The sequence below is a fragment of the Ictalurus punctatus genome, chromosome 1 (genome assembly GCF_001660625.3).
Source record: "Ictalurus punctatus breed USDA103 chromosome 1, Coco_2.0, whole genome shotgun sequence".
NCBI classification, from domain to species: Eukaryota; Metazoa; Chordata; class Actinopteri; order Siluriformes; family Ictaluridae; genus Ictalurus; species Ictalurus punctatus.
The window spans coordinates 27,264,256-27,290,920 of record NC_030416.2 but is presented as its reverse complement, the minus strand read 5'-3'; the positions used below and the strand labels follow the sequence as shown (position 1 = coordinate 27,290,920).

General features: G+C 38.1%; 2 protein-coding genes across 6 annotated transcripts in view; one reads left to right on the top strand and one right to left on the bottom strand.

Moving 5' to 3' along the window:
• Positions 1 to 15,460, bottom strand: part of xylb (xylulokinase homolog (H. influenzae)) — a 64,736-nt gene extending 49,276 nt beyond the window's left edge. For 3 of the 5 annotated variants that reach the window (XR_006983137.2, XM_017478911.3, XM_017478928.3), the window contains exons 1-13: positions 15,384 to 15,458; positions 15,107 to 15,218; positions 12,872 to 12,954; positions 12,698 to 12,767; positions 12,471 to 12,551; positions 12,302 to 12,388; positions 10,146 to 10,274; positions 9,918 to 9,983; positions 9,715 to 9,787; positions 8,681 to 8,799; positions 8,321 to 8,402; positions 4,715 to 4,755; positions 2,037 to 2,152 (exon numbers count right to left, since the gene is read on the bottom strand). Coding sequence is in view for 4 of the 5 variants with exons in the window: in XM_017478911.3 (XP_017334400.1) it covers positions 2,037 to 2,152; positions 4,715 to 4,755; positions 8,321 to 8,402; positions 8,681 to 8,799; positions 9,715 to 9,787; positions 9,918 to 9,983; positions 10,146 to 10,274; positions 12,302 to 12,388; positions 12,471 to 12,551; positions 12,698 to 12,767; positions 12,872 to 12,954; positions 15,107 to 15,160 (1,001 nt within the window). In the remaining variant the exon portion in view is untranslated. Of the gene's footprint in view, positions 1 to 2,036; positions 2,153 to 4,714; positions 4,756 to 8,320; positions 8,403 to 8,680; positions 8,800 to 9,714; positions 9,788 to 9,917; positions 9,984 to 10,145; positions 10,275 to 12,301; positions 12,389 to 12,470; positions 12,552 to 12,697; positions 12,768 to 12,871; positions 12,955 to 15,106; positions 15,219 to 15,383 lie in introns of those variants that run through there. The other 2 variants (XM_017478920.3, XM_047157997.2) reach the window with 2 other exon arrangements.
• A 5,187-nt stretch (positions 15,461 to 20,647) lies between these two features.
• On the top strand, positions 20,648 to 25,646 carry LOC108271369 (uncharacterized protein C9orf152). Its single transcript, XM_017478943.3, has 2 exons — positions 20,648 to 20,991; positions 24,184 to 25,646. Exons 1-2 carry the CDS (start codon positions 20,781 to 20,783, stop codon positions 24,717 to 24,719), a joined length of 747 nt encoding a protein of 248 aa, XP_017334432.1. The 5' UTR covers positions 20,648 to 20,780; the 3' UTR covers positions 24,720 to 25,646.
• Positions 25,647 to 26,665: the final 1,019 nt, after the last annotated feature.

Genomic DNA, 26,665 nt, shown 5'->3' with positions numbered 1-26,665 from the left:
TACAATTGCCACAAACAGTTTTGCACTCAATTCTAAATCACTGAACAGTGGAAAAGTTCAACAAAACAGACTTCATGTAAAAACTGTAATGAATTTTCCTGGTTACACAGCTGCACTATTTGACCATGTAGTATTAGCACAGTTATAGAAGGGAATTTCTTATTTATAATTGTACTATCCGTTGTAACCCAGATGAGGATGGGTTCCCTTTTGAGTCTGGTTCCTCTCAAGGTTTCTTCCTCATATCGTCTCAGGGAGTTTTTCCTTGCTACTGTCACCTCTGGCTTGCTCAATAGAGATACATTCATACATTTACAATCTACATTCTGAATTTCAATCAAACAAAAATAAGTAAATACAGGTTTTATATTATTTAACAGAACTACTGTTCATAATTTGAGCCTGCGGTAAGAGCGCCTCATTTCTTGATTCATAGGAATCTTTCTTCAGAGTACCTGTAAATACAATAAAAACTCTAAAAGTTAGCATAAGGACTGCTACTACATATGGGATTTACAGCTATCATACTGCGGTCTTTTCTGCAGGCAGCATGAGAGCGACTTTTACCAGTGCCTCAATCAGCAGCTAGCCTGATAATTCCCCATAGCCATTCATATAGTTTTAGAGAGCAAGGCACTTGAGTTTTATGTCTGCTACATGCCTACAGAGCTTCAAGAGTCTTCAAAAAGGCCTTCAGCCATTACTGAGCCATTCAGAACCTCGATACACAAAGCCATTATACTGGGGAAGATAAAAAAAAAAAAGGTCAGCGTTACTTTCCATCTCTTTCTTTCTTTCTCTCTCTCTCTCTCTCTCTCTCTCTCATACACACACCCCCACACAAATACCACACAAATAAACAAAGAAAGTAAGATTTCAATATCTTCAATATTTAATATTCAAAATTCTTCACTATTTCTAGATCCCTATTTAAAAGGTAAACACATTTGTGATATCAACTGCTTTGGGGGGAAAAAAAAAAAAAAAAAGCCAGATTTTCCTCCTATGGACTTGATCTAAAATGGATCATGAGATTTTGCCCAAACTTGGGGAGCCCATGCCAGCTTGAGTATACAGTATACTGTCATGAAAGCAAGAAGAGGACATACGAAATACCTATGAGACTTTTTTCCATCTTGAATCTTTGGCTATTTTGCAATCAAGAGACAACAATTTCCAGGGACTGATTTTAGCCCTTCTGTGTGGCAGGTCATCCCAAGGGCATATTGAAGTGTGTGCCAACTGCCATCACAACTGTCCCCAAAAATCCTTTTGTGATTTATGGCTTGTCTTTAAAGGGTGAATGACAAGAGAGGAGCAAACGTGTTTTAGAAACCCTGCATGAATTAAAAAAAAATCATGAAAAAAAACATCCTGTTATTGTTATCCTTCATCTTGGAAAGCATAGATCAGTTCAATGTACAATGTATCATGCTTCTTTTGCCTAATTTTGTGTAATTCCTAATAAAAGTGACACATGTTGTGTTGCATAATGCAAACTGTCATCTTTATAACACTGGATTTACCTCAGTAATGTGATTTCTTCTGGATTTTGTGTATATTTCATACTAAATAGTTTTTCGATCTTCAAAGGAAATAAAACATAAAACAAAGGATCACTTTTTTGCTTCAATAAACATTATTGTTTAAAAAATGTATATTGTGTTTACTCAGGTTGTCTTTGTTTTATCTTAGATTTTGAATTCTGAAACAATACACAAAAACAAAAGAAGTCAGGGGCAAATACTTTTACACAGCACTGTAATTGTTTTAATTCCCCCAACAGACTTGCTCCTCCCTGCATTACTGTTATATTCAGACTGTATCCTACTCCCAAGCTCCTTAAATCTTCAGGTCTGTTGCTTTTAGATGTTCTATGGTCCTGCCTAAAGCTCAAGTGTGACTGTGCCTTTGTATTTATCAAAAGTGTCTATTGTATTCATTGGGATTATTTATATTTATATATATATACATACACACACACACACACATATATATATATATATATATATTAGTGTAATGCAGAATACTTTTACCAGATTAGAGCCATGTAGGACAGGCAGTCTACAGGGTTGCAGAAGATGTGTCCTACCACCACAGGCCTGGGTTCCTTGATCCACAGAAACACAGTGTCACTCGTGCCCAGGCTCACCTGTGAGGCATAAAAAGCTCAAATCATTCTCACAGCTGCCCATTTATGTCAGTAACCTGGCAACATGGTGACGTATGCTGTCTCTGAAGCAGATTTCAAACCATTTCCTTCAGCTAATTGCATAGCTATTAAAAAGCAGTGACTTAGAAGATGACTGGCATAATAGAGAGCATAAGCAGCACAGCATGAAGGCAGTATTCTGTTCTGGACACACCCCAATGTGCTATGACCAGCAGTTAAATTTGGGAAGAGGACAACGGAATGGAGCTCAAAAAGTGCAGCTTCATATGAGAATTTATTAGCAGACCAGAGTAGTGCGTAGTAGTATTATAATTGGATGCAAATGTAAATCACTTAACCATTCAACATGATACAGTTTGCTGACAGAAAACCACTAGAGGGATGTCAGATGCGTAGCATCATCTTTAAGAACAGTGAAGGGATATACATAGTGTGCTGACTTCTCTCTTTTATATCGCTAACAAATATGACACATCAGAAAGATGGCACATTGCTCATGACTGCTTTAAGGCAAGAACTAAAAATTATGGAAGTAGACTTGTATGCAATGGAGAAGATTATCAGTTGAGTGTTTACAGTCTCAACACATTTAAAAAAAAAAAAAAAAAAAAAAAAAAACACCTGACCATTTGATAATATGTGAAATTGGCATATTCCTTGCAAAATGTTATCACAAATTTATCAAGCCTCCAGAAACAAATACTAAAAGCTTTATTTCTGGAAACCTGATTGTGGCTTCAAAGCATAGATACATCAGAAACGTCACATTTCCACATTAGTCAATGCTGAGAACAGCATCTAATAGTAACATTGAATCCATGTTGTCAAATTAATTTAACATTCCACTCTAACCCCTATGTATTCCCACCTCATGCACGGTGTTCCCAGGATATGCCCCAGATCCCCCGCGTCCCTGACCAGGAGAAATTAGTTACTGAAGCTGAATGAATGAATTTAATGACTAACAAACGTTAGTAAGATTAGTGACAAGACCTTGTGCTGCTTTAGAATAAGCTATGCAGATACAGGTATTGAAGTGTGAACCCGTGAACTTATGTTCATCAGTCAGATTGAGTTAAATGCTAGAGTCACATGCTAGAGAGAATATGAATAAGCACAGCGCATTCCCACTAATGCTATACATGTGGGAAAAGCTGATGGAGGAAGGACAAGGAGGTCAAATGAAGTTCTTACATGGACTTCATAGTCCTGCGAGTCTGATACTGTACATCTCAATCTCTTCATATCACAGCATTGTTAAATTCTCAATTCTGATTACTCTGAAAGTGTTGATTAATTTTCTAGAGCTGCAGCAGGAAAGTAGTTCCAGCTGCACAGTTTATATAAAATATATTAAATACAAATATATATTAAATATAAATGAAATATACTATATTATATTTCATTCTAATACATTATTTTATTTTAAAGTAACAACTTTGACAGGGACTTGTATATATGTCATTTTGGTTTCTTAGTAGCATGATAAAATGCACTTTTTTGTCTTATTAACTTCAAGAGAGAGAGAACAGAGAGGCTGGTGTCAAAATGACCAATTCCATGTTAATACACTACAGAACCGAAAGTATTTGGACACCTGACGATCATACACATACATATACATATATATGTATGTACATATACATACATACATACATACATACATACACACACACACATATACATACATTATATATATATATATATATATATATATATATATATATATATATATATATACACACACACATACATACATATATACACACACACACACACACATACAATATATATGTTTGCTGAACATTCCATTCCACACTTGGTCCCCCCTTTGCTGCTGTTACAGCCTCTACTCTTCTGGGAAGACTTTCACTAGGTTTTGGAGCTTGGCTGTGGGGATTTGTGCTCATTCAGCCACAAACGCATTAGTGAGGTCAGGCACTGATGATGGTTGAGGAGGCCTGGTGTGCAGCCAGCGTTCCAGCTCATCCCAAAGATGTTCAGTGGGGTTGAGGTCAGGGCTCTGTGCAAGGTTCTTCCACTACAAGCTGGAACAGGTTTGGAGCCCTTAGTTCCAGTGAGGGGAAACTGTAATGCTACAGCATGCACACAGACAATTGTTTGCTTCAAACTTTGTGGCAACAGTTTGGGGAAGAACCACATATGGGTGTGATGGTCAGGTGTCCACTTACTTTTGGCCACAGAGTGGATTTGGTACTTGATAAAAACCTGAACAAGTTATGCAAAATTCCTTTTTCTCCTAACTACATCATTTTTCTATTAGTTTCACTTATAGTACTTAATGAATAATTCATAGTGGTTACTAAACCATACTCGTTAAGAAAAAGAACTGAATAATAAGCTACAAGGTTTAGGGACTGAAAGGGTAGCAGCTGGTTATCTATTCTGATATTCCCTCATTTGTGAAACATGCAGTATAAAGGTATTACTAAAACATTTGCATTTTACATATTACCTTACTCACTCCCCTAACCAAATAAAGCTGAAGTCCATCTCTCTGAGAAATTGGGAGATGCTTACCGCTATATCTCCCTCCTGGAGGCGCATCCCTGCTAGGGATCCTGAAAAGGGAAAATCTAATTACATATACAGAGTTACTTCAGAACTGTCACACCTGTATTACTCATCTCGTGCAAATTTAGCTCCTTTCTAAAACATCATCATGCAGGGACTGATAATGTCCCAATGAATGTCATCAATCTAATATACATCCTGGCAATCAAGGTGATGCTGATAGATTACAGTGAGGGTGGAAAAACAGACTCTAACTGTAAAACACAGTGGTGTAGCATGTGTGCTGGGCTGCAATTTACAGCTCACACCACAGCTACTTTTTCATGGTGTAATTTGGTTGGTAGCGCGAACTTGGTTAAATATTTAGTCATGGGTAGTTAGTGCTGTTTTTTGTTTCTTTTGCAGTAAAAAAGAGGAATAAATCTGCCCTAGGGTTGGGTCATGATACATACAGGGACCTCTCGTATCACAGATTGATGATCCCATAAGAGCATTTCAGTACTTCAGCAGGAACATTGCTGTTCATTCATTCTGGACTGCAGACATTTATGTCCGCTTTAACACAGGCAGAGCGGTCATACATTACATACTATATATTTATATAAAACACAAAACAGCTAAATTTTCCAGTGAACATTTGACATTCGTCATATTAATAACAGTTACATTTATATAGAGCTTTTCTAGACACTCAAAGTGCTTTACATAGGGTGAGGTCTCCTCAACCACCACTATGTGTAGAATCCATCTGGATGATGATGCGATGGCAGCCATAGTGCGCCAGAACGCCCACCGCACACCAGCTATTAGTGGAGAAGAGAGAGTGATGTAGCCAGTTCAAAGATGGAGATTATTAGGAGGCCATGATGGAGAAGGGCCAATGGGGGAATTTCACCAGGACACCAGGGTTATACCCCTACTCTTTTACGATAAGTGTCCGGGGATTTTTAGTGACCACAGAGAGTCAGGACCTCAGTTTAACGTCTCACCCAAAAGACTGTGCTGTTCTTATACTTTAGTGTCCCCGTCACTATACTAGGGCATTAGGCCCCACACAGACCACACGGTGAGCACCCCCTGCTAGCCTCACTAATACCATTTCCAGCAGCAACCTTAGTTTTCCCCAGGAGGTCTCCCATCAAGGTACTGGTCAGGCTCAACCCTGCTTAGCTTCAGTGGGAAACCAGGCAAGAACTGCAGGGAGATATGGCTCTGATCATACATCCACAAACACTATTCTTTTTCACCATTAGTTGTTTTACTACTTGACCTCTGATTTCTCATTGACAGTAACAACTATGATATGAATGTAAAGATTTGTAATGCATGGTACAGTAGTAGTACTGTAAAGGCACATATCACTAATAAACTTATCACATACTGGTGAATCTCTCTGGCATGCTGGGCGAGATGTCATAATGACTAGACATGAATGACAGTTGGCATAAGGGTTGGTTTTATGGTTATGACTGCAAATTAGGGGAGGGGGACCTATTAAAATCTGGAGTAATGAGGTGAGAGAGTCAGGCACGTGGCCAGAAGTGAGAATATGCCCTCTTCACATCCCACATCCCTCATTTTTCCACTTTCTCCAAGTTTGTAAGGTTCACATGCTGCTTCCAGGCTGTTTAAAATCCTCCCAAGTCACCATAAAACCCTTCCTAGACCCTTTGATATTTAGATGTAATATACAAATTAAATATCGTTCAAATAATATAAATTTAATATATTTCAAACACCTTCTTAATCTAATTACAAGTATTATTATTATTATTATTATTATCATCATTATTACTACAAGATAATATAGCGTGGTTGCTAAATTCCATCCTTAACACAATCAACAAAAAGAGCCCAAATTACAGTACATTCCAAGCCCAAGGCCATTTATACCAGCCAAATGTGATTAAAAAACAGCCCTGTTAGATGGGAAACCACCCAAACTGGCAACGCTGTTCATTGGAAGCCGCCAACAGGATGTGCTGGGGGAGGGACGAAAAATTATGCCATTTCAGTGCCATCTAGTGACTATAAATCCTCACTGAGTAGTGTGAGAAAGCCAGCAGACACAAATATAAAATGAAAAGAACTACAGTGTACCCATGATATTCCAAATACAGTATACCTCTGATACTACACCAATTACTACACATATTCTACACTACTGTTCAACACCTGACTGAATGTATGATTTTTAAATGACATTTTGATCTAAAGGCTAAATTAAAACACAAGGTGATTATCTACCACATGTCAAAATATGTCAGTAATGAGACACTGTGTTTATATTACACCTACAAACTGTTACATTACAAAAATACCGTGAGCACCAGAATTACTGCCACCTTTGGTAGTGATGAGTTAAAATGGTTATTAAAAAATGTCTCTGTGGAGAATTGCCTCTGCCAAAGGCTATAACTGGGTTATGGTTGTATCGTCCAGCAAGATAATGATCTAAAACATGCATCCAAATCCACAAATATGGTTCAGTTAGCACAGAAACAAGCTCTTAGCATGGTCATCTGAGACCCATGACCTAAACCAGAGGAAAATTCTGAACAGCGGTGTTCACAAGAGAGGACTGAGGACTCTGGAGGATCTGAAGGGACTGTGTATTGAGGAGTATCAATCTCATCAAGCATAATAGGAGTGCCTTTATGTTGGCAAAGGGAGGTTGTGCAAAGTGTTAAATACAGGGTGCCAATAACCTTGATGTGTTTTTGTAATTCTCAGATTAAATGTACTTCAAATAAAGGTTCATCTCATATTTTCAGCGATTTAACCATAAATACTTTTAATCATAATTTTTTTTAAATGTACTATATGGCCAAAAGTACAGCATGTGGACACCTGACCATAAGACCCATATGTGGTTTTTCTCCAAACTGCTGAAAACACTCAATTGTATAGAATGTCTTTGTATGCTGTAGCATTAAAATATCCTTTCACTTGAACTTAGGGACTCAAACCTGTTCTAGCACGACATGGTCACAAATCAATTTCCATAAAGACATGGTGTGCCAAAGTTTGTGTGGAAGAACTCAAGTGGCCTGTTCCGAGCTCAGACTTCAACTCCACTGAACACCTTTGGGATATACCAGAAGACCAATTTCATGCAAGGCTATTTTGATGGACATCACCCAGGTCACTATATCCCCGACTTCTTGTGCTCTTGTGGCTGAATGGGTATTAATCCCACAGTCACGGTCCAAAATTTAGTGGAAAGTCTTCTCAGAAGCATGGAGGCTGTTATAGCAGCAAAGAGGGAACAACTAAATTATAATGCCCATGGTTTTGGAATGGGATATTCAATACTCAATAAGTGTCCACCTACATTTGGCCATATAGTGTATCTTTATGAATGGTGCCAATAATTCTGGAGCCTTTAGCCCATTTCGAGCTGACCATCTCATTCTCTGCCCAAACAGAGTGCTCCACCATTGTGCTCAGTCTTACAACCACATTCCTGAGTATCTCCATAATTACTATAGTTAGAAATATAGAGTTAGTACATATTCAGACACTACTGAACACCTGGATTAGTTGGTTCAGGTGTTTTAGATTGACTAGAACTAAAGTGAACATGCTTTGCTTTGGAAGTTTTAGCCTTACCAGGGTTGTCTCCAGTAAAAGTCACCACTTTACAGTCTTCTGGCATCCCAAATCGCTTGACAAAATAGGGAGAAACAGAGCCCTAGGCAGAGACGTGAATATTAAACATTAAAAACAGCAGTATTATATAAATAACACATCTTTTTTGCTGCATCTTAACATTTCATAACCCTTTAAAACACTAGCACAGCAAAGGGTACAACGGCAGCTGGAAGAATCCACAGCAGGTTCTATTTTTCAGCATGGCTTTTTCATTTCTAACAACAGCAATGTAAAAAAAAAAAAAAAAAAAAAAAAAAAAAAAAAAAAAAAAAATCAACATAATAAATAAATAATAGGACCAAAGAAAAAGAGTGATACCAGAACTGCAGTGGGTGGTGTGGGGTTACCCAGCTTCTCTGCCAGCCGAGGTGCCGTGGCTTTCAGACATGGCTCTGACCACTTTTTAGTGAAGATATTCATTAAATTCATTCCTGAACCTTAAATTAGAGCACATATTTATACATGTAAACAATGATTCCTGCTTATGCCTCACACTCCTCTCTCAGAGTAAAATGCTTGCACCAATTTTTCTCTTTTAAAAATGCATAAACTGGAAAAGAGCAAGTCTATGATCAGCCATCTAAACTTCCAGACCCCATATCCCAGATGAATGAGGCAGGAGGCTTCGCAAGAAATAATAATTTTCAGACTGACTGAAGCTGCCAGTCTATTGCATGCGTAGGTAAGGTACTCATATAGAGTCAACCATAGCAATGTTGGAATTCTTGAATTTTATTGGTAAGCAGCTCTGACAATAGTCAAATCAAAGATTTATATTAATGAACTTGCTGTAATACATTATCATTTCTATAATAACAGCTACTTCACAGGGACTTGTATGTTCAATATTCCACATATCAAAACCTAATGATAAGTGTTAGTTTTTTTTCAATGCATTATTTTTTAATGAAGGAAAATATGTACTTGTTGATCTGGTAAAACATTTTGTAAGATGTTTATTTAACATTTATGGAAGGAGTCCCCAGTATACTGGTAAACCTCAAGTCTTGGCATTGACTGATAATAGAGTAAATCCGATCAAGCTTCTGTAATCTAATCACAAAGGTACTAGATAAACATGGCACGGCCTATTCACCTCCAACTTCTTTTCATCGTATTGCCACAACCTTATCTTTTTAACCAATTCAAACTAATGATAAACCATAATGACCTAGAAAACTAAGCAAACTCTTGGCTAATTAAAGTATGAAAGAATCATTTTTTTTGACCTTGCAAGAAAATATATGTAGAGAAAAAAACTTTAATAATTACACTAACATTAAAAAAAATAAACATCTGCAGAAAAATAGAAAAATTATTCTTATTATTATAGAAATCCTAACTTAACTTACCATCACTGTAGTCAACAGCTGCATAATCACCGAGAAAAAGAGATGCAGCAAAACTACTGACCAGTGAGATTCTCTATTAAAATCAAATATAAAAAAAAAACAAAGCAAAAAAAAAAACCAGATACATTGTTTTATATTTAATGTACTCTATTTATATTTGTGGATGCAGTTATTATGAATTTGCTGACAGTTTACACACTTACCTCAGTCTCATTGTATCTGTCCTGCTGAAACTGGTAGATCTTGGCAATCTGATTTGCAGTAAAGCGCTAAAAACATTAATAACAAATAATTAAATTATTTATTTATACTTTGCTCAATTTGGTCAAAATAAGCCAGGTTTAAGCCAAGTTTAGCATTTTCGGATCAGCTCTAATATCAGATGATCAGATGCCTGTAACATTGTATACAATGATTTTAGCGGTCCACACCTCATAGGCCCGTGACCCAGTGATATCAGCAAGTTGTTGAGCACCCCCTACTGCACATTCAAGGCTCTTACATTGCTCTGAAGTACTGGAGTCCATCCACACAGGACTGTCCTGGACAGCAAATCTACCCTATAAAAAGAGACATGCAACTAAACAGGAATCTGCTCGGGATGTCATTAAAGCTGACTTGAAAAAGAAATACAGTGGCAGATACTGCTGTAGAGGAACACATGGTTGGATGTCACACTTTTCAAACTGGCTCTTATATCATTTAAACCAAACAAGTGATAATAACTAAGCTTACAGTATCTAATCAAAGCCCAGAGTGTCCTGCAAAAAATGTACACAATGTGAAATTATTTGATTGGCAAGACGAGTTTTTAATAGAGGTTGTACATATGTTCGGACATGTTCATATATAACTGATATAGAAACGTATACATTGTATATACAGGTGCAAGATTTTATATTGGATTATAAATAAACCCTTTAATGTACTGCATTTTATCTATATTGAATTACAATCTGGCTCACTTCTATATACTGTACATCTGAATCATTTAGTAAGTACCATTTTAATTTATTATCATTTTAAGCAGTTTGTATTTTACCTGTGTACTTGCACTCAGTTTGTGTTTTACCTGTGTACTTGCACTCTTACTCAATTACATTTTCAGGAAAAGGGTCGCTTTTTGTTTTTGGCTTAAATTTTCATTTAAAGATCGGAATCCCTCAAATATCATGACTTTTTTGCCTGGCTACCAAGTTCATATCAGTTTGAATGTATTTGCATTAAAAACATCACTATCGATTTGAACAGATAGCAAAACCCATCTTTTTTCCCCCCATTCTTCATACATTAAAAGTTCATTTATATTAAAAAAATTTAAACAAATGTGTCTTTGGATTTCATATGAGAACCTTTCTTTGGATTTCATACGAACGAAAAATAGATCTTCAACTCAACCCCTAAATATAACCCGTGTAAATAACCTGTGTAAATAACCTGTGTAGCGTTTCATAAGAATTCATGCATGTGAAAAGTTACAAACGTGCAGTGAGACTACGCAAAAAAAAAAATTCTTACATACTAATTTAGGGTTGTTTTTTTATTGACTTTAAATACCCCAGTACTTGTAAACCTTTTAACTTTCACTCAAGTATGATTTTCATGAGGTAGTTCCACGTTTAAATGAGCAAAGATCTTACACAATGCCCTTCATTTTATTCATTCAATGTCCTTATTGCCCATCATTTATTTTTATTATTATTATTATTATTATTATTATCCATCCATCCATCCATCTTCTACCGCTTACTCCTTTTCAGGGTCAAGGGGAAACCTGGAGCCTATCCCAGGGAGCAGGGTAAACCCTGGACAGGGTGCCAGTCCATCACAGGGAACAATCGCTTACACACTCACACACCCATTCATACAATACGGACACTTTGGACATGCCAATCAGCCTACCATGCATGTCTTTGGACTGGGGGAAGAAACCGGAGTACCCGGAGGAAACCCCTGCAACACGGAGAGAACATGCAAACTCTGCACACACATGGCCCCGGCGGGACTCAAACCCCGGACCCTGGAGGTATGTGGCAAACATGCTAACCACTCAGCCACAGTACTTTATTCTGGTCAGGGTTGTGATGGATCAGGTGTCTATCCCATCTATCCCATACTGGGTGCAGCAGCAGGAACATGCCATCGATGGGACACCTTTATCATTGTAGGGAAACCAATACTTTTACTTAAAAGTATTAACATTTTCTGTTCACACCTGTTCAAATGTAAAAACTAAACTTTTTTTTTCTATTAACAGCTGACAGCTCTCTCTTTTGCTATGCAATGACTCTTGAACTCAGAGAAAAGTAAAGAAACACCTCTACTATTGACAGAACAGCACTTAATGTATCAAAGCAATATTACTAAATTAACACTACACTCTCTATCCTAGCTCAGGTTCTGCCTTCTGTTCTCATATTAAATATGTTCATTGTCACAAGGCACTACTTTAAACATTAAACCGTCACAGTTTCGTAACAGTATAAAGGAAGCCTGACACCACACATGACCGATGATCCTTGAACACTTTCAAAAGGAAATCAAGTTAATTCTCCTCAGTGGAGTTTCTGATCAAAACAACCGGTACCTGCAGCAGGCTGTGTAAATATCTTCCCGGATCCAGACACTGCAGAGTTTTCCTCGCTCCCTTTTTCCAGTACACACTGCCATGTTGCTGCAATGAACACATCAAACAAACTGGCTTTGTTCATTTTGAATTCATTTTAGTACACGCAGTCAAAGAGAGTGCAGAATACCTGCCCACTGCCTGAAACAGCTTTCACACGAGAGAAGTCAAATCCAGCACTCTTCATCTTCTCAAGGAGGAGGTCGAGTGCCTGCAGTTGCAAATCTGCATTAACTACCTAACTCAGTAATCGACTCACAACTGAAACAAGAACTGATATGCAATTATGGACAAGAAAAGTTAAATATTTTATAGTAGTCTTTTGAAAATAACAAACTGACTGACGGTGCCCCTAACCTTGACCCACATGAGCACTGGAGAGGTTACAGTCACTTGGTCCACATGGATGTAGACCCCCCCCTGAGTCCTGTATGGTAAAAACACAGAACAAAGATAGTTTAACACAATACTATATCTGCTGTAGGTAAAGAAGACGTTCTGAAGCAATCCAGAGGGCAAACATGTGCCTACCTGAACTCTGGAAGGTCGCTTTCAAACTGGACATTGCTCTGGTAAATAACTTGAAGCTTTCCATTGATGGCAACAACTTTCAGCTTAAAATAATAAAAGAGAAGAAAATAATCATAATTTCTAATATCAGTGCAGAGGTTTGTGGAAAGGTTTGTGAACACCTGACTATCACACCCATATGTGGTTCTTCCGCAAACTGTTGCCACAAATGTGAAAGAACACAGTTATACAGAATATCTTTGTATGCTGTAGATTTACAGTCTCTCTTCACTGGAACTAAGAGACCAAAACCTGTTCCATCATGACAATGCTCCTGTGCACAATGTGAGCACAATAAAGACATGGTCTGTGAAGGTTGGAGTGGAAGAACTGAAGTGGCCTACACAGAGCCCTAACCTCAACCCCACTGAACACCTTTGGGATGAATGGGAACAACGACTGCACTCCAGGCCTTCTCACCATAGGCTTCCTTGGCCAAGTTACATAGAGCACAAAAACAAAGAACATGGAACCTTCTATGAACAAACTAAACATGCAGGACTATATATATATACATATATATACATATACATATATACACACACATATACATTATATATATATATATATATACACATATATATATATATATATATATATATATATATATATATAAAAGAAACAAACAATTATGTGACATTCATGGGCAGCTAGTAGCATTGCAGCCTCATGGCTCCAGTGTCCCTGGTTTGATCTGGAGCTTGAGTTAGTGTCTGTGAATTGTTCTGCACATTTTCCCTGTGTCTGTTGGTTCTCCGGTTTCCTCCCACCTCCCAAAAATATTCCAGTCTATTCCTGATAGACTTGCATCTCATTCAGGATCCATTACTGCCTCAAGCTCAGTGATAGGCTGGTAATGGGATGGATGGGATGATGGATGGATGGATGGGATGATGGATGGATGGATGGATGGGATGATGGATGGATGGATGGGATGATGGATGGATGGATGGGATGATGGATGGATGGATGGGATGATGGATGGATGGGACATTCAATATAATGCCATAAAATTTAACAAGTTTTAGGCTTTTGTTGTTATTTGCCAATCTAAATGTGATGCAAACTATTATGAAACAATCGAGTTTTGGCATCATTGTAAACATTTTGTACGCATGAATAATCCATCCATCCATTTTCTGTACTGCTTATCCTACACAGGGTGGCTGGGGAGCCTGGAGCCAATCCCAGGGGGCTCGGGGCACAAGGGGGGGACACCTTGGACACCCGTTCATATACTACAGACAATTTAGAGATATCAATCAGCCTACAACGCATGTCTTTGGACTGGGGCAGGAAACCAGAATACCTAGAGGAAACCCTTGAAGCACATGGAGAACATGCAAACTCTGTGCACAAAGGGCAGAGGCAGGATTCGAACTCCCAACCTCGGAGGTGTGAGGCAAACATGCCAACCACTAAGCCACCATCCCCCTCATGAATATAATATCTATCATATTACATCATTTAACTTTGATGATATTTGATGATTTCCTTGCCAAAAAAAATAACGCTAGAAAATTAAGTTGTGTTTGTGTTATTTTATATACACTATATGTGTTTGGATTTTTTAGTATTATTATTATCATTATTACTGCACCTCCAGGTTTACTAACCCTGGGAAGTGTTTTCTCATTTTCACGGTTATTTTTAAGCCTTTACAAACTCTCCACACCAAGAAATATCAACCTCTATTTACCAATACAGCAATAAACTAAACAGCACAGCGCATTTCTATCAAAACACTCAATCGAAGCTCTAAACATTCCAGATTCACGAGCAGTTTCATATTTTCTAATTCTACACCCGTACTCCGGCTGATCCTTCCCCTTAGATTTCGATTGGCTAATAGCTTACACCACTGGCATGATTTAGTAGAGCTTGAATTGTTCTTCTTTTTTAATAATATATTCTAAAGATACAAAAACGCATTTTTTTTAGCTTTTTTTTTTTTTTTTTTAAATTGCTGCCAATCTAAAAGTTGGGGTCTAGTTGTTTTCAGCGATTGGCTGACAGCGTGTGACGTTTGATGTGATGACCAATCATAGGAGAGAAGGCGGGGTTTCCCGGAATATGGATAGGGAGAAAAAATCGTTCTTCCGCTCTTTCAAAGGAGGTTACACAGCATGCATGTAAGACGTACGAATAATAATAATAATAATAATAATAATAATAATAAATATGCTTTTAGACTACCTGTTGGGTGCTGAAGTCAAATCCTAAGTAGTGGGAGTCTGTTAGTTCAGCCATTTGGTGTGGTGTTCTCTTGCAGGATGGTAAAAGTTCATTCACACGCGCGCGCGCGCTGCTGTATTTAAAGTGACAGTGCACAAAAACATGAAGTGAGACTTCACTAGACTTTATAAATGCCTAAACAATTAAAATGCAACCTAAAAGATTAATTTTACACCAAGGATCAAATCAGATATTCTGCAAATGCAGCCCTGTCCTGAACATAATTAGGTGGTGTTACCCGTTAGTGTGATCCCATGTCTTTAACCTCCATATCTTTAAACCTGTTCTGGCCACTGTTACTCAAGACCACAGCCCAGAAACAGTGCTGATAGTCCAAACGTGCTGACTTAACACATTGCTTCAGAGAAATTCAATGTTTAACTTTCCTTAAACAATTCACGGAAGTGTTTTAACAGATAAGGCTACGTTTGTTTTAAACTTAAACACAATAACGAAGCCACTTCACTACTGTAAGAAAATAAAAACGACATGAAATGACAATTAACGAGTGTCTAGACAGAATATAAATAGATGCATTGTACTGATGCAAAAGAACACGTTAGTGTAAATCAAGACCTCAAATAATAAACACCTCTTTATACCGTATAAAGTAATTCAAAAATACACTATATGGCCAGAAGTATGTGGACACCGGACCATCACACCCATATCATCAAACTGTTGCCACAAAGTTGGAAGCACACAATTGACTAGAATGGTTTTTTAAGCTGCATTATATTTTTTTCTTCGCTGGAACTAAGAGGTCCAAAGCCGTTCCAGCATAAAAATACCCCTGTTTACAAAGCGAACTCCATGAAGACATGGTTTATAAAGATTGTTTTATGAAAGAACTCGAGTGGCCTACACAGAGCCCTGGCCTCAACGTCACTGAACACCTTTGGGATAAACTGGAATGCCAACATCATACCTGACCATCTTGCTGGACATCAGTGCCCAACTTCATTAATGCTCTTGTGGCTGAATTTTGCATAAATCCCCACAGCTACACTCCAACATCTACTAGAAAGCCTTCCCAGAAGGCTGGAGGTTATTATAACAGCAAAGTGGGGACAACTCAATATTAATGCCCATGGTTTTGGAATGGAATCTTCAATACTCAGGTGTCCTCATAATTTTAGCTACAGTATCTCACAAAAGTGAGTACACCCCTCACATTTTTGTAAATATTTGATTATATCTTTTCATGAGACAACACTGAAGAAATGACACATTGCTACAATGTAGAGAGTGTACAGCTTGTGCAACAGTGTAAATCTGCTGTCCCCTCAAAATAACTCAACACACAACCATTAATGTCTAAACCGCTGGCAACAAAAGTGAGTACACCCCTATGTGAAAATGTCCAAATTGGGGCCAATTAGCCATTTTCCCTCCCCGGTGTCATGTGACTTGTTAGTGTTACAAGGTCTCGGGTGTGAACGGGGAGCAGGTGTGTTAAATTTGTTGTCATCGCTCTCACACTCCCTCATACTGGTCACTGGAAGTTCAACATGGCACCTCATAGCAAAGGACTCTCTGAGGATCTGAAAAAAAGAATTGTTGCTCTACATAAACATGGCCTAGGCTATAAGAAGACTGCCAAGACCCTGACACTGAGCTGCAGCACGGTGGCCAAGACCATACAGTGGTTTAACAGGACAGGTTCCACTCAGAATAGGCCTCGCCATGGTCGACCAAAGAAGTTGAGTGCACGTGCTCAGTGTCATATCCAGAGGTTGTGTTTGGGAAATAGACGTATGAGTGCTGCCAGCATTGCTGCAGAGGTTGAAGGGGTGGGGGGTCAGCCTGTCAGTGCTCAGACCATACGCTGCACTCTGCATCAAATTGGTCTGCATGGCTGTTGTCCCAGAAGGAAGCCTCTTCTGAAGATGATGCACAAGAAAGCCCACAGTTTCCTGAAGACAAACAGACTAAGGACATGGATTACTGGAACCATGTCCTGTGATCTGATGAGACCAAGATAAACTTATTTGGTTCAGATGGTGTCAAGCGTGTGTGGCGGCAACCAGGTGAGGAGTACAAAGACAAGTGTGTCTTGCCTACAGTCAAGCATGGTGGTGGTGTCATGGTCTGGGGCTGCATGAGTGCTCCCAGCACTGGGGAGCACATACTGAAGCAGAGCATGATCAGTATGCAGTATTCCAGCATAACGACCCCAAACACGCCTCCAAGACGACCACTGCCTTGCTAAAGAAGCTGAGGTTGAAGGTGATTGACTGGCCAAGCATGTCTCCAGACCTAAACCCTATTGAGCATCTGTGTGGCATCCTCAGACGGAAGGTGGAGGTGCACAAGCTCCAACATCCACCAGCTCCATAATGTCGTCATGGAGGAGTGGAAGAGGACTCCAGTGGCAACCTGTGAAGCTCTGGTGAACTCCATGCCCAAGAGGGTTAAGGCAGTGCTGGAAAATAATGGTGGCCACACAAAATATTGACACTTTGGGCCCAATTTGGACTTTTTCATTTAGGGGTGTACTCACTTTTGTTGCCAGCGGTTTAGACATTAATGGCTGTGTGTTGAGTTATTTTGAGGGGACAGCAAATTTACACTGTTACACAAGCTGTACACTCACTACTTATTGTAGCAAAGTGTCATTTCTTCAGTGTTGTCACATTAAAAGATATAATCAAATATTTACAAAAATGTGAGGGGTGTACTCACTTTTGTGAGATACTGTATATAGTGTATGAGAACTGTGATCATGTGTGATCATCTGTTTTTCATGTTATATTCTGAAATTGCACACAAACAGAATGACCTAAAACAAATATGTGATATCATGTGAACAGTGTGATCACGTGAAAAATAATTACTCATTTAAGAAAATGACAACTGAAAAAGTAAATGACACCCTACATGTGAAAAGAAATGAACAGTGTAAAACTCACATGAGAAAATAAAACACAGGCAGTACATGTGAGTCCACTAGTTTAAGGGTAGTGTAGTGTAAGGGTAGTTTGTGAAAGAGAGTCAAATCCACTGCACCAACACTCCTTTATATGACTTAAATCGCACAAAAAATATAGCTAAAGCAATAGCAATAACAATTATTTAAAGGAACATTTTTCTAATTTTGTCAGCATTACATCAAGAAATACATTAACTCTACAGTACATGACTGCCGAAGTTTATTAAAAAGGGCCTTGTACAGTTTCAGTAGCCTAAAAAATGCTTCATTTAGAAACCTTTTTTAAGTGTCATAAAAGTGAGACAGCCAGTCCAAGCCAAGCATAGAGCTGTTAATGAAGCTGACTGTGATACAAATCATACAAAACTGTTCCCATTATTAACTAGACTAATATACACTTAAGTGCAAAAATTTGCATGCCCTTATTTCGAAATGTTTAAACCAGCTTCCTTCATTATCCCAAGCAACCAAAGTAGTCAAAGATATTAACATAGTCTATTAATATTTAAGCAATGAAATGAAAGTGCATGTAATACTGTATATAATAAGTAATATACTTTTCTTTCACTTGCCTCAAATGACTTTTCCAGGTCTCCACTGTTTGTTTTCAGATCTTTGCTAATCCCTCTGGCAGTGTCATTTTTCTTTCACAGCAAAATTTGCCAAGACTTAACAAAATAAACACCTGCTCACTGTGTTAATGCATTAGACTATACATCTATATAAAGTCACTTTCAGGTAAATTTACTACCTTTTTGCAGGCTTTTGAGCCTGACTGCTGATTGAATTTGTGTAATGATCCGGTCAGTTTTAAATAGGGGTGCAACAGCAAAAACAACCTAAATGAATACTGGATTCTGTAGACTGTTTGTGTACATATTTGAAATTATAAAACTTGAACCAAACTTTTAATCACATGCAAAATGATCAAATGGCATTGCCTACCTGTCACTGTCAGTCTCACCCATTAGTTCAACAACGATGTGTCAACACAGCGACACTAAAGCCCTGCGGATAGTTTATTTTATAATACATTATAAAAATCAGGTATAAAAACATTTATAATGTACCATGCAAATGGAACTATAAAGGAAAAATCCACCATCAATCCATCGTAAACAAGGTGAGAAAATGGAACGCTACAGTGACATTATCAAGAACAGGACGTCCCTCCAAAATTTACAAAAGGGCAAAATAAAAACTTACCAGGAAGGCTTGCCAAGAAATCAAAGGCAATATTAAAGGAGCTGCAGGAATATCTGACAAGTACTGGTTACTCTCTGAAGAGACAAAATTCCAAAGGGTATGTTTGGTGCAAAAAAAAAGCACTTCACCAAAAGAACACCTTCCCCACGGTGAAGCATGATGGTGGCAGCATCATGCTTTAGGGCTGCTTTTCTTCAGCCAGAACTAGGGCTTTTATCAAGGTGGAGGGAATCATGGATAGCTTCAAATACCAGTCGATTTCAGTACAAACTTTCAAGTGCCTGCTAGTAAGCTGAAGATGAAAAGGAATTTCACCTTTCAGCACAACAATGACCCAAAACACACAAAGAAGATTAGTGACTATGTTTACGTGCACATCGAATTCCGTTTAACATCTATATTTGGGTTGCGGCCGTATTATAAATACAATGTTTATATGTGTACAGGCACTGGAATATTCCTGTATACATGGTTGTTGTAAGTATGCCTGAGTTGCCGTTCCTAAATATCTAACCTACATTAACCATCTGTTAGCAACCACAATTTCTTCCGAACTGAGCATATGCATATATCTCCTTTCAGTGGATTTTCTGAATAAATTGTTTACATGCATCAAATTTCGGATTAAAACAGGAATAACCCAAGGGTGAGAATCAGAATTTGGGGAATCAGAATATTGTCTTAATCTGAATCTGGCAATCAGATTACGGCGTTTACACATGACTCAATACTAATTCGAATAATCCCAAATTCCAATTAATATGTGAACGTAGTCAATGTTTTTGAAAGATCTAACTAGAGCCCAGACCTGAATCCAACTAAAAACCTGTAGGGTGACCGGAAGCAGACTGCACAGGACCACTTGAGAATTACAATTTGAAGGATCTGGAATGTTTTTGCCATAAAGCGTAGGGAAATAATATTGCCACACTGATAGACCCTTACCCCAAAAGACTGAGTGGTGTAATTAAATCAAAAGGTGCTTCAACAAAGTATTAGTTAAGGGGTGTGCATGCTTATGCAACCAGTTTATTGTAAGTTTTTCTTTATTTTATTTTTTTCAGTTTATTTGCAATTGCACATTAAAGGTGAGAAAAGATCTGACATGATTTCTCTTAGTGTCATTCTCTGACTTAACAAAAACCTGCCTATTAACATGGCTATGTAGACTGTTATATATATATATATATATATATATATATATATATATATATATATATATATATATATATATATATATATCCCCACTGTACTGCATGATGATTTCCTCTTAATAATAATAATGATAATAATAAATAGGTGCAACCTTGAAATTGCCCTCCTTTATTTGCCAGTTTATTTGCACAGTGTCAGTGCCAGTGTGCACACTGTAGCTATGTGTATCTGTAAATCTTTATCCACTCACTTCTAGCTCACATACAGTGGAAAATCAAGCTGAGTGGGTATCCGCGTGCAGTGGATGGATTTGGGGTAATTAAATGGGAGCAGGGGGGCAGGATGGCGTCTGCGTGCTGCCCTCACTGGCCGTGTCCGTGTGATCAGCTCCTCAAGTCGGCACATTTCGGAGAGGAAACGAGGCACGAGCAGGAGGAACACACCGACTCCATTTCCCTGCCGACAAACATGGACATAGCGCTTTTACAAGAGCAGTACAACTCCATCAGGGAGAAGCAGAAACGTGAAACCAGGGTGATTTGTTTTGCGAAAGGTAAGAAAAGTTTTTGTTTGTTTGTTTGTTTGTTTTTTTAGACGGAAACTGGAAAGAAAGTGCGATTCCCAATTGCCTGCTGCTCAACTTCAGCTCACGACTTTCTGTTGTGTCCCAGCAGGTGCAAAGTCAATTCTTTTATATATCAGTAATATTGTTTAACTATTTAATCTTAAACATTTTCTTTTTACAAATAACACCAAGACTTGATGTGCTGAGATTAACACCTGGATCTGGTCACCTAGTGTTCATTTTGTTTCAAGCCCTTGATTATAAGGTTTTATCTTTAATCAATTGAATGGTTTAGAGAGAACCTTATAAATGTCACAGAATGTTAAAGATGAGAGATTTTGTTTTGTTAGTCTGACAGAGACATGCTTTGTCTGTTAGTTGAGTTTTGATTTGTTTTCAGGTTAACTTGTCTATCATGGCGTCCAATACTTTTCTTAAGAAATTCCTTGGTGGAGGTGTTCCTGCTTAGTGTATTTGCCATGTGCTTATAGATCACCCCATCACACATCAGAAAGATTCAGCTCCTGTCCTGTGCGGACATGATTAACACAATTACATATTTAGAGTAATGTAATGTTTGTTGTTGCTCAGAATGTTGGAAGATCTCTGTGTGTGTGTGTGTGTGTCTGTCTGTCTGTCTGTCTGTCTGTCTATCTTTTGGGTAGGTGCCAATATAAATAACAGCCCTGCTAAGGAAAAAAACACATTACAGAAATTCTAATGGTTTCCACTACAAATACCATTACAACTCATCAGCTAACCATTAAAACATTTACCATTATTGGTCCTTAATGGTATCCACTAGACATAACATGCCACCAAGAAGGCAACAAATGACCAGTACAGACCCACAGGGACCATTACAGTTTTCATTAATACTAATACAATCCCCATTATAACTATTGCAAATTCTAGGAGGGTTTCTATTGGTTTTTGTTGTTGTTTTTTTCAGCAGGGAGTAGTAGGGGAAATGTATTTAAATAATAAAAAAAATTTAATGCTGTCAATAAATACATAGTACACATACATGCATAGAGCAGTACACGTACAGTGGATATAAAAAAGGATGTGAAAATGAAATCAAGATAAAGCATGTCAGATCTTTTTCCACCTTTAATGTGACTCAAGGGAAAAACAAATAGGAAGGTTTTAGGAAAAAGAAAGCACTTTGCTAAAGCACCTTTTGCTTGTTATACACAGCATTCATGCCTTTTGGGTAAGAGTCTACCAAATTGACACATTTTGATTTGGGGGGGGGGCAGATCTATGTAATTGTGAGGGGATCTCCTGTGTACAGTCCTCTTCAAGTCATTCCATGTGTTTTGTTTTGTTTTGTTTTTTGTTTTTTTAAATAGAATTTAGATCTGAGCTCTGATAGAGTCGTTCTTCCTTTGTTGACTTGAATTTGGCGTTTGGGTCGTTATTGTGCTGGAAGGTGAAATTTGAAACGGGGGCGTGCATGTTTTGTGATAAAATAGATTGGTATTTGGAGCTATACAGCTCCAAGATATCTTGACTAGAGCACCAGTCCGAGCTGAAGAGAAACAGCCCCATACTGTAGCATGAAGCTGCCAGCACCATGCATCAACATGGGTATGGTTTTCTTTGGGTGATAAGCTGTCTTGTTTTTACACTAAATATTTCTTGTAGAATTATGCCTAAAATGTTCTACCTTGGTCTCATGTACCATAACACATTTTGCCACATGGTTTTGGGTGATTAGTATGTACACTATCTAGCTAAAAGTTTGTGGAGAACTGACCATCACACCCATATGTGCTTTTTGAACATCCTGTTCCAGTTATAGTACCCCCCTTTGCTGTTATAATAATCTCCACTATACTGGGAAGGCTTTCCACTAGATTTTAGAATGTGGCTTTGAGGAGTATTTGTAGATATTCCTGCAGCTCCTTTAATGTTGTTGTAGGTCTCGTTTTGTTTCTTCACAGCCTCCCATATAAGCTTTTTCTGGCCTGTTCTTATGTCACTGTGGTGCCCCATTTTCTCCACTAATGTTTTGGAAATTCTGTTGTACCCCTCTCCTGAGTCATGTCTTTCAACAGTGAGATCCCATACATGCTTTGTAAGCACTTTGTGGACCATCTCTCCAAGAGGCACGTTGAAACCAAGTTGTTAAGAAAATCCTACAGCAAACAAATAAACAGCTGATCTTTATTTGGGGTTAAACAGAATCACTTAATTGATGACATGTAGATGATAACGACTTCTGAACATGAGTTTGAATGTGACTAGTTCTGAGCACAGAAACCTGTTTCTGAACACAGAAAAAAGATTATTGCAAGTTTTTTTTTTTTTACTTTTTCTTTCCACCCCAAAATGTTCCTCTTTTTTTTCACTTTAATTTTGTTGATTGCTATATCGCATTAAATGTGGAAAAAGCTCTGACATGATTTATCTTGACTTTGTTTTTTACATCACAAAAAGCTGCAAAATTGCCATGTAGAAGGACATATACTGTAGCCTACAGCTGAGTACAAAACATCCTGCCAGAAATAAAAGTAAAATCTTTCACTTTATCTACAAAACTGAACCCCATGTTCATTTAGTGGTGTCTTCCTATTGAAGACACATTGCTGCAGCCTAAATATTACAGCAATTGAGACTAAATGTGCAATTATGCTTATTAGCAGGCTCAAAAGACTGCATGCTCTAGCTGATTTATTTGAATTTGCCTCATTAAACTGTTGAATGACTTTAAAGCAGTTCTATCTCGTTTACTTTCATTCATTTTAAGCCATAAAAAGTTCAAACAGGCACAGACATTTAAGCAATCAAGTTAAATATCAGTGGGATCATGGGGGTACAAAAAAGACCTAAAATAGAATTTCACAGCATTGAAGAAAGGCTTAAAAGACAAATGGCTAGTAGAAAAAAAACCCAAAACAAATAGCAGTCCTGAAAGTTTAGACTGTCACCACACTCAAAAATATAATTAATTGTTTCTTTTAATATCTTAACACACACATTTTGACCAATTGCTGTTTCCTGCAATAATGAACTTAAATCTTTAAATCCTTCCTTGCATATTTCATCGATTTTAAAAAATGTTATTCAAACTTGCATTGAAGTGTATATTCTAGGCCAAGGACAATTTCTTGTTGTTACTGTAAGATCTGTAACCTACCATTACTTCTTCCTGTAACCTATTTTTTAATCCAGCACCATCCACCAATGAGGAGATCTCTGGCAAATCCCTGGTCAACGTGGTTCCCTTGCGACAGGCCCGACACACCCTTATGAGGCAGGCATCTGTCCAAGAACCTCAGTTTGACGTTGTCACAGATCCAGACAATGCCACGTGGCGCACACACCTGGGAATGTACCGTAAGACCTGCTTGATTCCTGACACCAGTCAATCTCAACCCTGTGACCACAAGACTAGCACTGGAGACTCAACATCAACTTCTACTGATAACACAATGCACAGTGTGGAGGTCACAGATTCAAGCGATCAGTTATCTGAGGACTGTGAAGGTTACGCCAATCAACATCATCTCAGCAACAAACTGCAGGAGGATTGTGGATCTGAGGGTTTCAGAAAGTTCTCTGCACCTGCAGTGTTGTCCAGACAGTTGAGCTGTGGGAGTTCCCGGTCCACTCATACTCCCATGAGTCCATACTACCCCTTCCCCCAGCTCAAATGTCCCAGGAAGTCTGAGGCGGCACGCAGGCTTGGGCTTTACTCTTCATTCTGATGACAAGATTTAAATGCGAAGAAACAAATGACCAAGGGCTGTGCAATATTGCTTTCATACTTGCACCAGAAATACATTAATTTACAATAACAATTTTCCTGCAGCATTAAAGTGGTCAGTGTTTACTTGCATTTATGAAAATGGCTGAAAGTATCGAATCATGTAAGTGTTAATTCCAGGTTTCGTGTGTGTGTGGGGGGGGGTTTTCTTTTTTTTAATAAAATATTCTGCAAAACAGTAGTGGTCTGATTAAAAAAAATTAAACAATGTAAAGCATTTGTCCTGATTCTATACAGAATACACATTCATATAAGCTGAAAACCTGATACAAGTCAATTTACATTGATGCTAGAGAAAGTATAGCATTTTAAAGGCTGCTTTGTCAGTGAACTGTGTTTGTGTGAGTGTGATTTACTTTTCTCAGTTATCTCATCTTTCAATCATCAAGTAACTGCGTACTTGGTCAGTATATTCATGCTTTAGTTGCTTAATTAAACCAAATGTGGAATTGTGGACAGAGCCACCAAGAACAGCATGGAAAAATTCATACTTTTGTAGTCAAAATATTGGCAACATCTTCACCTCTTGATGGGCCTTCTTTTGAGTTGAATTTCTTGTATGCTTGTGCAGCACATTATTTTTGCTATACTATAAATTAACATCTTTCATGCATGAGGGGGTCTGCTTTTCTTCCAGCAAGCCTGAGACATCCTTTATAACTGTACACATGCTGTGAAATGAAAATGTTTTGCATTTTGTTTGCTCTTTTTTTTTTTTTTTAACTCAAGGCAGTTAATATTAACCAGCTGGAGCGAGGATTTTACAGAGCTGGTTTAAATGAGGTGCCTTGCTCAAGGTCACAATGTCAGCAGGACTGTATTGGTTACACTGTGTTCAAGTTATAGCCAATAAAATTAATGAAGTGCAGTTGCAGTAGTGTCCTGTGTATATCCACAGATCTGCAAGTATAATTATTTACAATTTAAATCAGATGGTTCCTACACATTTGAGTTTTGTGGTTTTCCTTCCAGGCAAGTGATCAAATATTTATCAACACTTCAAGTTGAAGCCTTTAATGCTGGGAATAAACTGCGGTATTGTGACATATGACAGAATTTGGACATAAATTAGTTTAAATTGTGGCTGTCCTAAATATTAACTTCTGCATAGACAAAGACCATACTGTAGAACATTATGTGATTATTCAGAACATTAAAGGATGCAAATATCAAACATTACTGTGGAAATCATTGTTCAATCATTGTTTAGGTAATTTCATATGTGTACTCAACTCTGATATAGATTTGATGGAACGCGACCTACATCTGAACAGCCTGCTCAGAATTCATGTGAATTATATCAATCCAACAGGTGCATAGGTGCAAGCAGTTTTGTGAACATTAAACTCTGATTAAGTCTAGTCTTGTAGACATTTGAATGACCTCTAGATCATATGAAAACATGTTAACACACATACACCATCTGAAAGGACAGTTTGCATTGTATTTATAAATATGTACATGTATGGATGTAATTTCAGGTACAAACGTTATCAGTTGTGTGATCATAAAGATCAATTAGGTGTAATGATGGTGTTTAAACAGGGCCCACAGTGACTAGTACATTCGCCTCATGCCTCCAGGATTGCGGGTTCAATTCCCGCTGCTGCCTTGTGTGTGCAGAGTTTGCATGTTCCCTCTGTGCTGTGGGGGTTTCAACCGGGTACTCGAGTTTCCTCCCCTAGTCCAAAAACATGCATGGTAGGCTGATTGGCATGTCCAAAGTGTCTGTAGTGTATGAATGGGTGTGTGAGTGTGTATATGATTGTGCCCTGCGATGGACTGGCACCCTGACCAGGGTGTACCCTGCCTTGTGCCCGATGCTGCCTGGGATAGGCCCCAGGTTCCCCTGGCCCTAAAGGATCAATGGTATAGAAGATGGATGGC

What these genes read in the sequence shown, in the direction of transcription:
- LOC108271369 (XM_017478943.3), top strand. Translation starts at nt 20,781, where the DNA reads ATGGCGTCTGCGTGCTGCCCTCACTGGCCGTGTCCGTGTGATCAGCTC. An exon ending in GGTGATTTGTTTTGCGAAAG is followed by an intron (nt 20,992 to 24,183) that starts GTAAGAAAAGTT and finishes TTTTTAATCCAG; the next exon opens with CACCATCCACCAATGAGGAG.